Below are 14,188 nucleotides of genomic sequence, written 5' to 3'. Positions count from 1 at the left end.
ACACACGTAAAGCTATGTACACATACATGTGTATGTATACACCACACACACACACGAAAATACAGAAACATTCTTTGATGCGGTTTGCTTTATGTTTTGAGGCAGGGTCTTATTGTGTAGCTCTGGCTGGCCTGGAGCTCATTGGGTAGACCAGGCTGGCCTTAAACTCACAGAGATCCTCCTGACTCTGCCTCCTAAGTGCTGGGGCTAAAGGGGTGTACCACCATGCCTGGTGAAAACAGTTTTTAAAGATGAGATCTAAGATGTCACCCCTGAGTTTAACAGTACGCTGACAGAAAGTTTGAACGAAGCGGTCCAGAGGACAGTGAGCCTGTCATGGGCCCTGAGAACATCTCAGCACCTCCCCCGAGATTAAATGGGGTGGTATGTGTATTCGTGCCTTACACACATCCGCTGGGCTGAGAGGTGGCCCTGGCCATGACGCAGAGGATGGGAAGGTCTGTCCCTGAACATCTGAGTGGCCCAGAGGCCCCCTTTCCAGCATCCTATCCAGAAGCCTGGAGGAGCCATTGTTCCTCTGTCTCTATAGGCCCTGTTCTCTCAGCAGATGAGCCCATCTCCCCCAAGAAGCCAAAGAGTGTCCCTGAGCCCACACCCAGAGACACGGACGCTGAAGTCACCTCTTCCCAACCCTCCGAATGGACTTCAGTGAGGATCGGTCCGGGAGAGGATGCAGTCGGACAGGATGTGCTGGCCGTGCGGGTCCTGGTCACCAGTGAGGACAGCAGGTATGCCCAAATTGCTGAAGGATGGAGGCAGTGACAAGGGGATGGTGGGGTAGGCTGCACCTGAGGTCTGTTTTCCTTTCCACTGGAAACTCCCAGCAAAAGGAACTCTCTGGGCCTGTTTCCTAACTTGCAAATGGGGACGGCTATAGTGGCTTGCTTCTGAAGGAGCCGTAAGACTCAAAGAATTGACACGTGCCAAATATTGCTTGGTGCCTAGCAAATCCTATGAGGCTGTGTGGCCATTATCTTCTTAGAGCCCTGGCTCTCCTGTCCCCCCCCCAAAGGAGTCCATGTCACACAGCTGAGGGCTACAAATGAGTGACACTGTCACAGGGAGAGGCTCCTGGGAACCTACATGGTGATGGAGATGCCAGGATGGGCAAAGAGGAGAACACCGTTCTTACGCACACAGCATCTGATCCACACCGACTGCGGTTATGAGAAGCGCAGCCCCCATAGACACTGAGTTCACTCAGGAAAGCATCCGGATCTACTGCTTATGGATGCCTAGACTCTGAGTGTGTAACTGTGACTCATACGCTGGGTGAGGTCTTTGCTATCAGATATCTCCATCACCTAGGTAGACAGCCAGGGAAACAAGGAAATATTAAACAAGAAAAACACCGTGTGTGTGCGCGCCAGGCAGAGAAATAAAATAGAGCTGTGCTGTAAACAGGGCCAGGATGGTTACCTTTGACTGGATGGCCAGGAAAGGCTCTGGGTACTACAGTGACAGTTTGACATAGTAGCCCCAGAGCAAGTGGGTTACTCTCCTACCATGTGTGAACCAGAAGCTTCGGGGCCTCTATGAGACAGTGCGGGTCATGCTGGCCTCACCCAGATGGGGTGTTGATCTGGCTGGCTGTCAGATAAAGTAGTGGGAATGGCATACAAACAGAATGGAAGGGTCTGTGTGACCAGCAGTCAATAGTGGATGAGGGGGGATTATACTGGGGAGCTGGGGTGTAGTTCAGTGGTAGAGCACCCAGCCAGCGTGGACCAGGCTTGAGTTCAATCCCCAGCACCAGGGATGAAGAAAGAAGGGAGGGAGACAGGGAGAGAGGTATGGAGAGAGGTTGGTTGATTAGATATGTAGGAATTGGTATTTTATTCTGGAATAATTGAAAGAGAGTTAAATTCTAAATGGCACCTCGTTAACAGTTTTTAGATAACTACAGACTTTGGTGTGGAGGGCAGAGGAGACAGGATTGGGGAGACTGAAGGCAGGGGGAGACTTGGTTGGAACCTGGGACCCTTGGGGAACACAGGTCAGAGCCATGGTGATGGGTTTGCTGAAGACTAAGCATGAGAGGAAGAAAAAACTCAAGGTCTTCTCCCCAGTCTTGAATTACTGAAGGGATGGTAAGAATATTCTAGAGGCATCTGAGGGTGCGGAAGACAGGTTGTGGGAAAGCAGAGTGCTCTGTGTTGAACCTGTTAGGTCTGACTGGGCTGTGTCTCTGTGCTGATGCTGAGTCTGAAGCTGGGCAAAGGCCACGGTTTCTGTGAAGCCCCCTTCCCTACTACTTGAATCCCTGCAGTCTTTCCTTCCATCTGCCCATCTACACAGCCACACTGATGGAGGAGTGCCATATGTCCATGCTGTGGTGTAGGAACTAGATCCCTGGAGATGAACTTATTTGACCCGAAGAACTTAGCAACCACACTCTTGTTGGTCTTTGTTGCTATTTGTGGCTTTGGTTTGATTTGATTTGAGGCAGTTTCATGCAGCCTAGGGTAACCTTGAACTCACTATGCAGCTGAGGCTGGTCTTAAGATCTTGATCCCCTCCACCACCCACCACCCCTGTCTCTACCTCCAAAGTGCTGGAGTTACAGGTGTATACCACCACATCCAGTTTGGGAGGAGCTGGGTCTGAACCCAGGGCTCTGTACAAGCTGGGCACACTCTTGGCCCTACAGTCATAGCCTAGGGGGATGGAGACTGAGCCTTCACTGGAGTGGCTCAGGAAGCCTGGGAGGGGACCTTGCCCCGTTCTGTCCAAGGCTGTAGCAGTATCCGGGACTGTCAGGACAGTGCCAAAGCCTGGGAGCCTCATGAAAGCGTCTTCTCACACACTGGAGACTGGAGTATGATATAGGACAAAATTTCTTCTGGGGAGAGGCAACACACACATATCTATTCACCCTAGCCTGGGAACCCACAACAGACCAAAGTACAGACAGATACCACCAAAGTCCACCTGGGTGAACCATGAGTTTTCTCGGGGCTGCCTACAGAAATATGGGTAAGGGGTGACTTATAAGGGGCAGAAATGACTCAAAGACAGCTGCACCAACAAAGCCCACCCCAGCATGGGTGACAGCTCTCAAAGCTGGGAACCTAGAGCACACTGCACAGCCTGCAGGCAGCTCAGCAGGTGGAAGAGTGTCCTTTTCAGTGCCACGGTTGTTCCGAACCTCTTCTGAGTGGCTCGGCTGGTTTCGGTTTCTTTCAGGTAGTCTGCTCTCAGAGTCCTCTTTGTGCCAGCTTCTCTGAGTCTCCTTGGCTGTTCAGCTCTCTCTCATCCGAGGGGGACTTCAGCTTTTATTGCTTACTCTGGTGGGGCAGGACTTAGTGAATCTACTCTGACTCAGGGACTTCCTGAAGCATTTTGAGTTGTTTGCTTTTCTGCTTAAGGAAATTCCCTGCAGGATGGAATACTTCAGTATCAGAGGACACTGTCACTTGACAAGTATGAGGTGAAAGGGTGGCAGAGAATTCTCCTGGGAACTCAGAGGGAAAGGTCTATCTCAAGTCTCTCTCTGGCCTGTGGATGGCACCTTCCTGTTTGCAATGGCAGCAACCTTCTATGCACACTTATATCCCGGTTTCTTCCTATAAGGGCACCAATCATAGGATTAGGGGCCACCATAATTACCTCATTTTACTTAATCACCTCTTTAATGGTCCTCTCTCTAAAGACAGTCACATGCTGAGGGGTTGGGAGCCTCCCCTTTAACACAGGAATCTAAGGAAACACAACCCAGGACACAACAGAGCTAAGTCTGGGCCCAGACACAGAGGTAGCTGAGTTGCAGCCCTTGCTCCTGGTCCCTGAGGACTGTCAGGGGGTGGTGAGAAGACCATGGAGTGTAGGGGTGACGTGGGGTTCTAGAGCTGCCGGCTCACCCTCTTCTTCCTTCTTCCAGCTCTGATACAGAATCTGACTATGGTGGCATCAGAGTGCCCTGTGCAAAGGCCTGCGAAGAAAGGCCCCAGCTTCCAGCATCTCCACCTCCTTCAAAGCCCCCGGCCCGGCACTTTTCCCTGCGGGAGCCCCTGACTAAATCAGCCTCTCTGCTATACCACGAGGAGCCACTAGCTCTGCCTGGTGAGTAAAGGATCCACTGGGCTTCACCTGGGAGCACAGAGAGGGGGGCGGGGCCTGGTATATACAGCAGGACCACTATCCAAGCTAGACTCCTCCAGAAGCTTTAGAGTCAACAAGTAGAATGGCATCTGATAGTTCTTGGCAACTATTGGGTGTCATTGGCTGTCATAGATGAGGAAATCTAGGTCTCCTTTGCCTGGACAGCCTCCTTGTGTCTCAGGGGCCCCTCCAACATCCCATAGTGTTTGAGAGAAGGAGCAGGGAACTGGTTGCTATGCAGCCCTAGGTAACTAAGTCTCCTAGGACCCCCTGAGTGTATGTATCTCTCAGTGTGGCACAGGAGATTTTACTGGTTGGTGTGTAAGGGGGTCGATGGGCTGCACCCAAATTTGACCTACACAGTAATGAGGTGCTTTTTCTCCTGGGACCTTCTTCATACTGACTCCTTTCTATTGCTAGGTTGATTTGTGAGGCGAGTACCATGCAGCTCGTTCTGTGGAGCAGCTCAGTCAGTGTGGCCAGGGCTGGGATTTCCACTCCCTAAGCTCAAGTCAGCTAAAAACTTGCTTTTAGCCGGGTAGTGGTGGCACAAGCCTTTAATCCCAGCACTTGGGAGGCAGAGGCAGGCGGATCTCTGTGAGTTCGAGGCCAGCCTGGTCTACAAGAGCTAGTTCCAGGACAGACTCCAAAAGCTACAGAGAAGCCCTGTCTCGAAAACAAAAACAAAAAAAAAAAATTGCTTTTAGTAACCCAGCTCTTGACTCAGTCAACAGCAGCGTGGAAGCAAATCAGGACATCCTCTGACTTTCTGGGGACCCTGGCAAGGCCTGGGGAGGAACAGGGTCATGGAAGTCTGCAACCTGAAGGACCAACCTTAAATAGCGCCAGAGCAATGGCAGTCAACCTGTCCTGCATTGCCCTCTTGTGGCCAAGAGTAGAGTGTCAGCTGATCCTCTCACCAGAGTGGGGATTTCCCAGAAGACCAGGCATGGGAAGAGCTGGGCCAAAACAAACAAATACAGCAACTTGTATAGACATTTCCAAACCTCGGAAACTCTGAGCTTAATCTTTAATGTGGGCCTTTAGGAACTAGAAAGCAGAGAGGCACGGTGTGTGGTTAGTGCCTGTAATCCCAGAACTCAGCGGGTTAAGCAAGAAGATAGCTACAAGTCTGCAGCCAGACCAGCCTGGGCTACAGGGTAAGACCCTATCTCCAGAAACAAGAACTCCCTAATCCTGAGCGAACCCTGATAGAGGGAGGCTGCCTGCCATCTACCCTTTCCTCCTCGCCTCCTCTCTCCTCAGTGGGACTGTCAGCCCCTGTCCGGAAGCTGTAAATCAGAGTTATGTGTCTGTCTGTATGAAAAATGAAACTCTGGATCAAGAATAACAAAACCAGTTTAGGAGATGAAGACTCTAGAGAACGAGGCCATAGTTCTCAACAGCCAGCTTAGAGCTGTTTAGAAGGAAATGGTTTCGCCAGTTTAGATGAAAACCCAGAGACGTTCTCACAGTCAAAGAGAAAAAACACATTGGTTTGTAGGTGTGCGCTGACAGGCCTCTCCTCAACACTTGTCCAAGTTTGCATGTCTGCAGACATGATAAAACACCGACCGAAACCAGCGTGGGGAGGAAAGGGTCTGCCCGTCTTATAGGTTCTAGTCCAAAGTCAACGGGAGCCAAGGCGAAGACTCAAGGCAGGAGCTCGAGCAGAGGCCATGAGGAATGTTGCTTGCTGGCCTGCTTCCTCTGGCTTCCTTAGCTGTCTTTCCTATCCAGCCCAGCCACCTGCCTAAGGGTAGCACCACCCACTGCAGGCTGGCCCTCCTGCATCAATTAACAATTAAGAAAATACCTCCACAGAGAAGCCCACAGGCCAGTGTGAGGGAGGGGATTGCCTCTTTCCAGATCTGTCTAGGTTCCTGTCAAGTTGGCAAAAACCCTAACCAGCGCAATGCTTAACTCTACAGAAAACTTCTGGCTTATGTCAAATAAATGATGTTGAGAGATGTCCTGAGTCATGTCCTTAACATGGCTGCCTATGTCTGGCTTGCTTTAGGTACCCTGTGCTGACAGGGAAGGGCATGCCAATACCTGACTCTGTGAAGATGGGTTGGCCCTCAGAAACTAGAGAGGTTTGATCTTGACAGCCTGATTTTATTCTACAGTGAATTACTGAATAGATAGGAAACACGGGTTGATCATGACTCCCGTCCCCGTTCTAACTCAGTCGTCAGTAGTCATGATGGTGATTGACAGATAAGCCCCAATACAAGCATAACATCTCTTACATAGATGCTGCAGCTTAGATAGGACGTGTCCCGTCCCCAACCCCCACCAAATGCCCGTGTGTTGGAGGCTATTGACAGTTAATGGGACCCTGAATGGCGCTAACTTCAGTGGATTAACTTATCAATGAGGCCACGAGAGCATGGGGCCTAGTTGGAACAAGTAGATCACTGCAGATGTGTCTTTCAAAGGCACATACATGCTGCCCCCAGATTCCCCCTCCTCCTCTCTCTGCTTCCCAGTGGGACAGTTCGCTGCACTATGTGATGCTCTGCCTTGCCAGAAGCCCACAGCAAGGGACCCAGCTAGCTACGGACTGAACCCTCTAAGACCCTGATGCCCAATGAATCTTTCCTCTTTCGGATAGTTTGCACTGCCATGCATCGTGGTGATGAAGTGAGCCCATCACTTCCCCAAATAGTGCAGGACTAACCCCACTAGTGGATGCTCGCCTGTATCACTGCCTCCCGGGGGATTCAGAGGAGGATGGGTAAGAGCCAGATACTGTTTTCAAGCCTCCTGGTCTATACAGCCATAACCACAACAGTAGCACAAGTAACAAAAACCCGGAGACAAATATCAGGCTTCAACCTGAAAACCAGAAAAGCAAAGCAGTCGATCCACTTACTTCTACCAAGGCTGGGCGGCTGCAGACTAAACAGACAGCTAAGCAGCTAAGCAGACTTAGCCTCTCTCTCCTCCTATTTTATATTCCCTCTGGTGCTGGAATTAAAGGCCTGTGGTTCCCTAGTACTGGAATCAAAGGTGTGAGCCCCCACCACCTGTATTTGTTTCTGCATCGGCCTTGTGTAGCCCAGGGTAACCTTGAACTCACAGAGATCCATCTACCTCCATCTCCCAAATCCTGGAATTAAAGGTGTGTGTCTCACTGCCTGACCTCCAGTGGCTTAGCTTTTGCCCTTCTGACGTTCAGGCAAACTTTATTAATTAAAACAGAAATAAAATATCACTATACAACAGCCCCCAAGGGTAGAAAAAAACCTCTTTCTCCATCTCTCTAGACATCATTTCTATGTGGTTGTGCCTAGTTTTACCCTTTTACAGCACAAGAGTAAAAAGATCCTGGCTTTAAGGCCCCTTTTCCGTTAATGTGTTTTACCACTGCTTACCAAGAGATTGCCAGGACTGTCTAGGCTTGCCAAGCAACCTTCCACACTCTCCAAGTTCTTCAACACAGAACCTTCCCCAGATGAGGCTGTGAAGCGACTAGAACCCTTGTGCTGTGGAAACTCAGGAAAATACTCATTTAGATTATCTGTGTCTTCATCGGCTTCCGTTGCTGTGATAGAATGCCTGAGACAGACGACTTACAGGGAGGCTAGACCCTGGCTTGCTGTGGTTCCTGGTCTCTTGGCCCGGCTGCCTTTGGGCCTGTGGTGGGGCAGTGAAGAAAACTGCTCGCCTGGTAGAATCTCAGAAGAAAAAAAAAAAAAAAAAAAAACGGAAGGAGCAAGGGTCCTCATGTTCCTCCAAGGCTACAGCCGAGGGACATAACTTCCTTCCACCAGCCCCACCTCCTGAAGTTCCACAGCTCCCCAGCAGCACAGGCTAAGGACCAAGCTTTTAACACAGTAGCCCTTTGGGAACACTTAAAATCCAAGGCATAAGAACCCCGTTTCACTGGTTCATATAAATCTTGGATAAAAGACATAACCCCAAATCCCTACCACCTGAGAGCCAGGCTCTGTAGTCCTAGAGCAAACTCGAGTGTGGGCATTTGGCAAAAGAATCCCAAGCCCTTGGACGCAGGTTAGCATGCCTGTGCTGTGGGCATCACAGCAGGACAGCTTCCTAGCATGCCAGAATGAAGTTGCTGCAATGCATGCCCAAAGCAACTAAGCGGATATATCTAATGCATTGAGTTCATGGACAGAAACCAATAGGACTTAGGAGGGCGATCTGTCCCCAAGTTGTTCCAGCCCAAACAAGTTGGTGTTCCCCATCTCTGAGCAGTCATTTGACAGCAGATGTAGTACAGGAGAAACACTGGTTAGCGTGTAACAATAAAATCAGATCAAAAGCATCTGGCCAAATGCTTGCCCTCTACCCCTTTTCCCTAAACAGTTGGGTGCTGTGATTGCCAAATCACTCCTTTAAAATTAACACAGAGTGGGGGCTGGAGAGGTAGCTCAGAACTTAAGAGCCCTTGTTACTCTTGCAGAGGACCCAGGTTCAGTTCCCAACACCCACATACTGGCTCAAAACTGCCTTTAACTCCAGCTGCAAGGAATCTGAGACACTCTTCTGGCCTCTGAGGGTATCAGGCATGCACATGGTACACAGACATACATGCATGCACTCATATATTTAAAAAATAAAAACAAAGTTAATCAGTACACACAGATCACAAGCTGTATTGGACACTGCTAGATAAATCGTTGCTGTAAATGCTACATAGACATTTCTTTTCTAGATATGTGTGCACTCCTGTAATCTCAGCACTTGGTTAAAATGTGAGTGTGCACAGCTGTAATCCCAGCACTTGGTTAAGATGTGAGTGTGCACAGCTGTAATCCCAGCACTCGGTTAAGATGTGAGTGTGCACAGCTGTAATCCCAGCACTCGGTTAAGATGTGAGTGTGCACAGCTGTAATCCCAGCACTCAGCACTCAGAAAGTAGAGGGAGCAGGGTTGCTGCTAACCTGAGGTCAGCCTGGTGTAAATATAGCAAGATCCAGGTCAGTCAGTGATACACAGTAAGTCAGGTTCAAGACACAAAGGAAGGGAAAGAAAGGAGAGAGGGGAGTAGAGGGAGAGAGTTTTTTTGCTAAAAAAGTGCTAGCTCTGGTGCTAGCGTTGAGAAAGCTTGAAAGAGCCAGGGGACAGGGAAGTTTGCTGTGGGGTTGTCTCCTCTTCTTGTCAGATGCTACACCCATAAGGTCTCCAACATGACTGACTAAACACGAGCAAACAAGGACAACAATAGACATGCCAACATGGACAGGAGCAAGCCCGTGTGGCCTCAGCCTTACACAAAGACCCACAGTCAACTGAGGAATGCGGAGAGTGGGAGGGACAGCCTCCCCAGGAAAAAACACACAGACTGGTTGTCCAGTACCAAATGGTCAGCCCTGAAAGCACACATAGGAGTAACATTACACAGAGCAGGTTATATTTTAGGAATATATATATATACCTACATACATGCATGTAACAGCAATTAATGAAAAAAAAGGTCATGAATTAGAATGAGAAAGGAGAGGCATATGGGAGGGTCTGGAGGGAAAGGTCAAAAAGATGTGATTATAATCTCAAAATTAAAAGGAAAAGATGTTACTCCTCACTTGGGCCCAAGGGGTAATACAGAGCAAGGTAAGCATCTGGCTTTTCTATTTGAGTTTACATCTGTCCTTGTACAAACTTTGGCCAGAACACTGCATGTTAATCACGCCAGGAGCATCTGTGTCAAACCACGTGACACTTGCCCTATCTCATTCCCCCCCCCCGACACACACACACACACACACACACACACAGGGCTTCATGAAGGCACACAGATAATACTGGTGTGGTGGTTTTACTTTTAGCCTTTATAATGTCCTGTTCTAGACCCTAAAAGTTTTCAATCGTCCTAAACCTAGAGTCACCTCTGAGATTCCAGACCAGCAGAGCCTGGCAAGCAGGTCACCCCCAGATGAGATTGCACACAGCCCACCCCCACTCCCAGCCGCAATCATCCAAAGGACGTGACTTGTCTCCTCGAGCCCTAAGGACTGCTTCTCATCACTGTACAGAGCCAGAACAGAGCACTGATTAACCAGAACACACCTCCACTTTGACCTCTTGCCTCCTGGCCCTGTTCCATACCTGCTAAACCCAGAACACACATTCAGTGCTTTGAAGACAGACTCAAATGCTTGCTTTTTGCCCTCTTAATAATGTTGTTTTAAAAAACCCTTTCTTGCATTCTCACCATGATTTCTGCTCATTTACTCTGGGGCAAGCTTGACGTGTGGGAACCTGTCTGGGGCAAGACACCATGGCCAGGGCAATGTATAAGAGGAAGGATTTATTTGGGCTTATGGTTCTATAGGGATGAGAGTCCAGCACGGCAGGGAGGCATGGCAGCATGCAGCAGGCATGGCGGCAGGCGGCAGGCACAGCGGCCAGAGCAAGAAGCTGAGCGCTCGCGTCTTCAATGGCAAACACAAAGCAAGAAGTACACTGAAGTAGAGTGAGGCTACCCATTCTCAAAGCCCACCACCTCAATGGCACACCTCCTCCAGTGTCACTAACGGGGGAGCAAGTGTTCAAACACCTGAGCCTATGAGGACATTTCTCAACCAAACCGTCACAGAACCTGAGGAGTCAGGCCTCTGACCCAGGACTCCTGTTATATTATGACCTCACTATTGCCCCTGCCATGGCAAAACTACACCTGGGTGCCCTATTGGCACCAGTGGTGCGTCTACGCCATCATGTCCACCATCCCACAGAGTTTAAAGCAGAAAGCCAAGGAGCTGCAGGATTTCGTCCTGAGGAAGGAAAGCCTAGGCCGGGGCTGGGCTTGGCCGTGCTGAAGGTCAGCTCCTAAGGGCGGGCTAGGGTGTCTGGTCGAGTGCTGCATTCAGAGAGCTCCGTGTTCAAACCTCTGCCCACTCTCCCATTCCCAGACCCCTCCCATGGGTGACTTGTTCCCCCATACCTCTGAGTTCCTCCTCCTGCCCCTCAGACAGGCACACATGCCCCTCCTTTCTCTATGAAGGAGACACAGGAACCTGTGCATCAGAATCCAGCATGGGAGCGGGAAGCATTTGGATCCCACGCCTGTTCAGGTTCAGAACGGCCAGTGCCGGTTCTCAAGGCCCAGCCAGGCAGAGGGGAAGCACACGGGGCCCTGCAAACGTGCTTCCACTGGGAGCCTGACTTTGAGGAGTCATTTCTCCTCTCTGCTCTACTGAGGCAGGCTTTCTCCTATTGCTTCCGTACATACACCACAGACCAGCTGGGCTGCTGCGAGCATTTCGCTGAGTCGCCTGTCTACCAGAGTGCTGCGGTTATAGATGCATGCCTCTACAGACACATTTTTTTTTTTGAGATTGTAATTTAATTCCACTTCTCCCTTTCCTTTCCTCCCTCCAAAGCCTTGTAGACCCCCCCTCCCCACTCCCCTTTAAATTCATGGCCTTTTTTCCCACTAATTGTTATAATGTGCATATATGTATTTATCTATACACATATATCCCTAAATATGACCCATTGAGTTTATGTGATGTCACTGGTATGTGTTTTCAGGGCTGACCCTTTAGTACTGGACACCAACTGATGCGCTCTTCCCTGTAGAGCGCCATCTCTCCCGCTCCCAGTTTTTTATTTGTATTTCAGGGATCAAACTCGGGGTATCTGCTGAACCATCTCCCCAGCCTCCTGTATAAGTTTTGGATGAAGAGCGAGTGAGGGGGTGGACAAGGGAGAAGTGGGGCGGGGTCAGAGAAGTACACTGTGATAAGAGGCAGCATCTCCGTCCATCCTGGGTGTCTGCCTGCCGGCTTTTGGTGAGAAAGCCGTAGGAGACTTCTCCTGCACAGCTAACAGATTCTTCCTCCCTCCCATCCTCCCTGCCCCCTTCTGGTTTCCACCACAGCGCTGCAAAGGACCTACAGCCTCCAGTCGCCAACTCCAAGCAAATACCAGAGCTGGGGAAGAAAATTCCAGTCCTGTGAGTCATGAGCAGCGGGGAGGGATGGAGGTGGGGGCAGCCGCTCTCATTCCTTACATGGTGTCTTCTCTGGCATAGCCTGGGATATGAGGGCAAGAAAAACCATTAGCTTGACTTGATTTCCACTGCTAACTGGAAGCATTTGTCAAGGGTATCTGGGACCTTCCCCATGCCGCTCCCCCTCCTCTGAAATCCCAGTGCCTTAAGATTCTATACTCTCACCAGAACGGCTCCTTCTCAGTCATGAACTCGCTTGAGATGAGAGAGGAGAGAATGAGAGCCGGGCACTTGATTCTGCCCCAGGAACAGGACTAGATCCCCCTTTTGGCCCCATGTCTTTGTAGCCAAGGCACTAGAACATGAGTGTAAATACACACACACACACACACACACACACACACACACACACACGCACAGTTTGTTTCTTCTGAGCAGGTCTTGGCCCCTGAGTGAGTTCCAGGACTCCCACAGAGGTGTAATGACCATGCGCATACAGTCACACAGCAAACAGAATTCCTCCAGGACCCTTGAGCAGCAGGGGCTCCATTCTGCTCCAAGCCATCACCCTCTCCTGCTTCCCCTCTATCCATGTTCCCTCTCCCCAAGGCAGACGCAGGAAGGCCTTGAGCAGAAGCCATAACTCTCCCTCCTTCTGAGTCAGCCTGATTCCTGGCCAGTGAGTCATTTCCCACCAACCCCCAGACTCACCACCTCTCATCGTATCTACGTAGGACCAGGGCCACCTCTGGAGCTTGACCAGACCTGCATACCTGGGGATAAGTTAAGATGACAGCTGAGTCATCTGAGCTCCCCCCCCCCCAGTGGCAACTGTGAGATCTCAGCGGGAAAAATGTCTCCAGGGGTCTTCTCCCTCTGTTCCTGGCGCTTCAGAAGCTCTAGGGTCCTGCTCTCCTGGGTGTTGAGGCTATCCCAACGTTTCTGAGTATCACCAGTGTCAGGGGGCTCCGTCTGTCCTCGCCAAGCCCCCAGAATGTGGTGAGATAGGAGCCTGGCAAACAGCACGGGTAGGGGTTCTAGAACACAAGCAGGATTCTGCTACTCAGACAGAGGTGGGGTATAGGGACAGACCCGGAGACTTCAGTGTGCAGTTATTAATGAATAGAGGGTGTGGGCCTTAAGCACACCGTGATGCTGGGGTGTGGACAGGACTTGAGCCTGTCGTTTCTATGGCCTAGCAAGATCCAGTCCAAAAGAGTGCTTGTTTATGAGAGAGAGAGACAGGAAGGAAGGGAGCTGGGAAGTTGGTTGGGTTAGGCTTGATGAAACTGCATATAGGTTCGGACTTGCAAGCTGCTGCCCCTAGAGGGTGCTCCAAGACTTTGAGAAAACTGAGTCCTTCATAGCCTCCAAATTCTAGGAAGCAGTGGCACCTAGAAACCCAGTCAGTCCTCATGACTATCCCGAAAGTCAAGAACCTCTATGCCCAGAAGAAGGCCTGTCAGTCAGTAGAAGATAGAACATAGGCATCTTTTCCAATAGCATGCTTACAGTGACCTCCACCATCAGGGGACAGGTCACCACTGACAGCCAAGTCAGGAGGAGGTAGCACAAGGAATTGCCCCAGGGGGCACAAAGGCTGCAACCCTGGCCCAGGCCTGCTTATCAAACCCTTTGACACAAAAGAACCTGAGAGCCAGCAGCACTCAGATCCTGTGCCCTACAGAGGACAACGTAGCCTAGCTGGGCCTTCCCAGAGTTCCTGGGCAAGCACTAGAGAGGAGATGGAAGCAAACAAAGAGTGTGTTCCTAGACCAAGAGTTAGAGAAACCCTGGCAGGACTGTCTCTCACTCCCTCTGAAGCAGACAGAGGGTCTCAAGGTGTCTTTGATAGACGGTTTGTGTGCAAGAAGGGAGTCTAGGTGTGATTTGTACTAGGCTACTAGCATCTAACTGCATGGTTGTGTGTACGTTTTGGATGAGGACACTGGGCATAAGCAACTTGTCAGTTGTCAATGTGAACAAACTGGGGTCCTGGGGTCCCCTTTATCATCTTTTAAAGGAGCTTGACGATGTCATCAGTAATAGGGAAGATTTCCCATCTCTCAGCCGCTCGCTGGCCTTTCTTTCCCCTCCTGGAGTCGTGCCTGGCTCTTGGGCAATTGACTTGGCCCGAGG

At 50.4% G+C, this 14,188-nt stretch overlaps 1 protein-coding gene across 4 annotated transcripts in view; it reads left to right on the top strand.

The window, feature by feature from the left end:
* Mical2 (microtubule associated monooxygenase, calponin and LIM domain containing 2) overlaps positions 1 to 14,188 on the top strand; it is a 205,425-nt gene that overhangs the window by 143,837 nt on the left and 47,400 nt on the right. For 2 of the 4 annotated variants that reach the window (XM_050125902.1, XM_050125900.1), the window contains 3 exons: positions 569 to 749; positions 3,902 to 4,083; positions 11,978 to 12,052. In XM_050125902.1, the coding sequence (XP_049981859.1) occupies positions 569 to 749; positions 3,902 to 4,083; positions 11,978 to 12,052 (438 nt within the window). Of the gene's footprint in view, positions 1 to 565; positions 750 to 3,901; positions 4,084 to 11,977; positions 12,053 to 14,188 lie in introns of all 4 variants that reach the window. The other 2 variants (XM_050125898.1, XM_050125899.1) reach the window with 1 other exon arrangement.

The sequence above is a fragment of the Alexandromys fortis genome, unplaced genomic scaffold (genome assembly GCF_014885135.2).
Source record: "Alexandromys fortis isolate MF-2015 unplaced genomic scaffold, M_Fortis_MF-2015_v1.1 scaffold_250, whole genome shotgun sequence".
Classification (NCBI taxonomy): Eukaryota; Metazoa; Chordata; class Mammalia; order Rodentia; family Cricetidae; genus Alexandromys; species Alexandromys fortis.
This window is presented reverse-complemented; position numbering and strand designations above follow the sequence as displayed.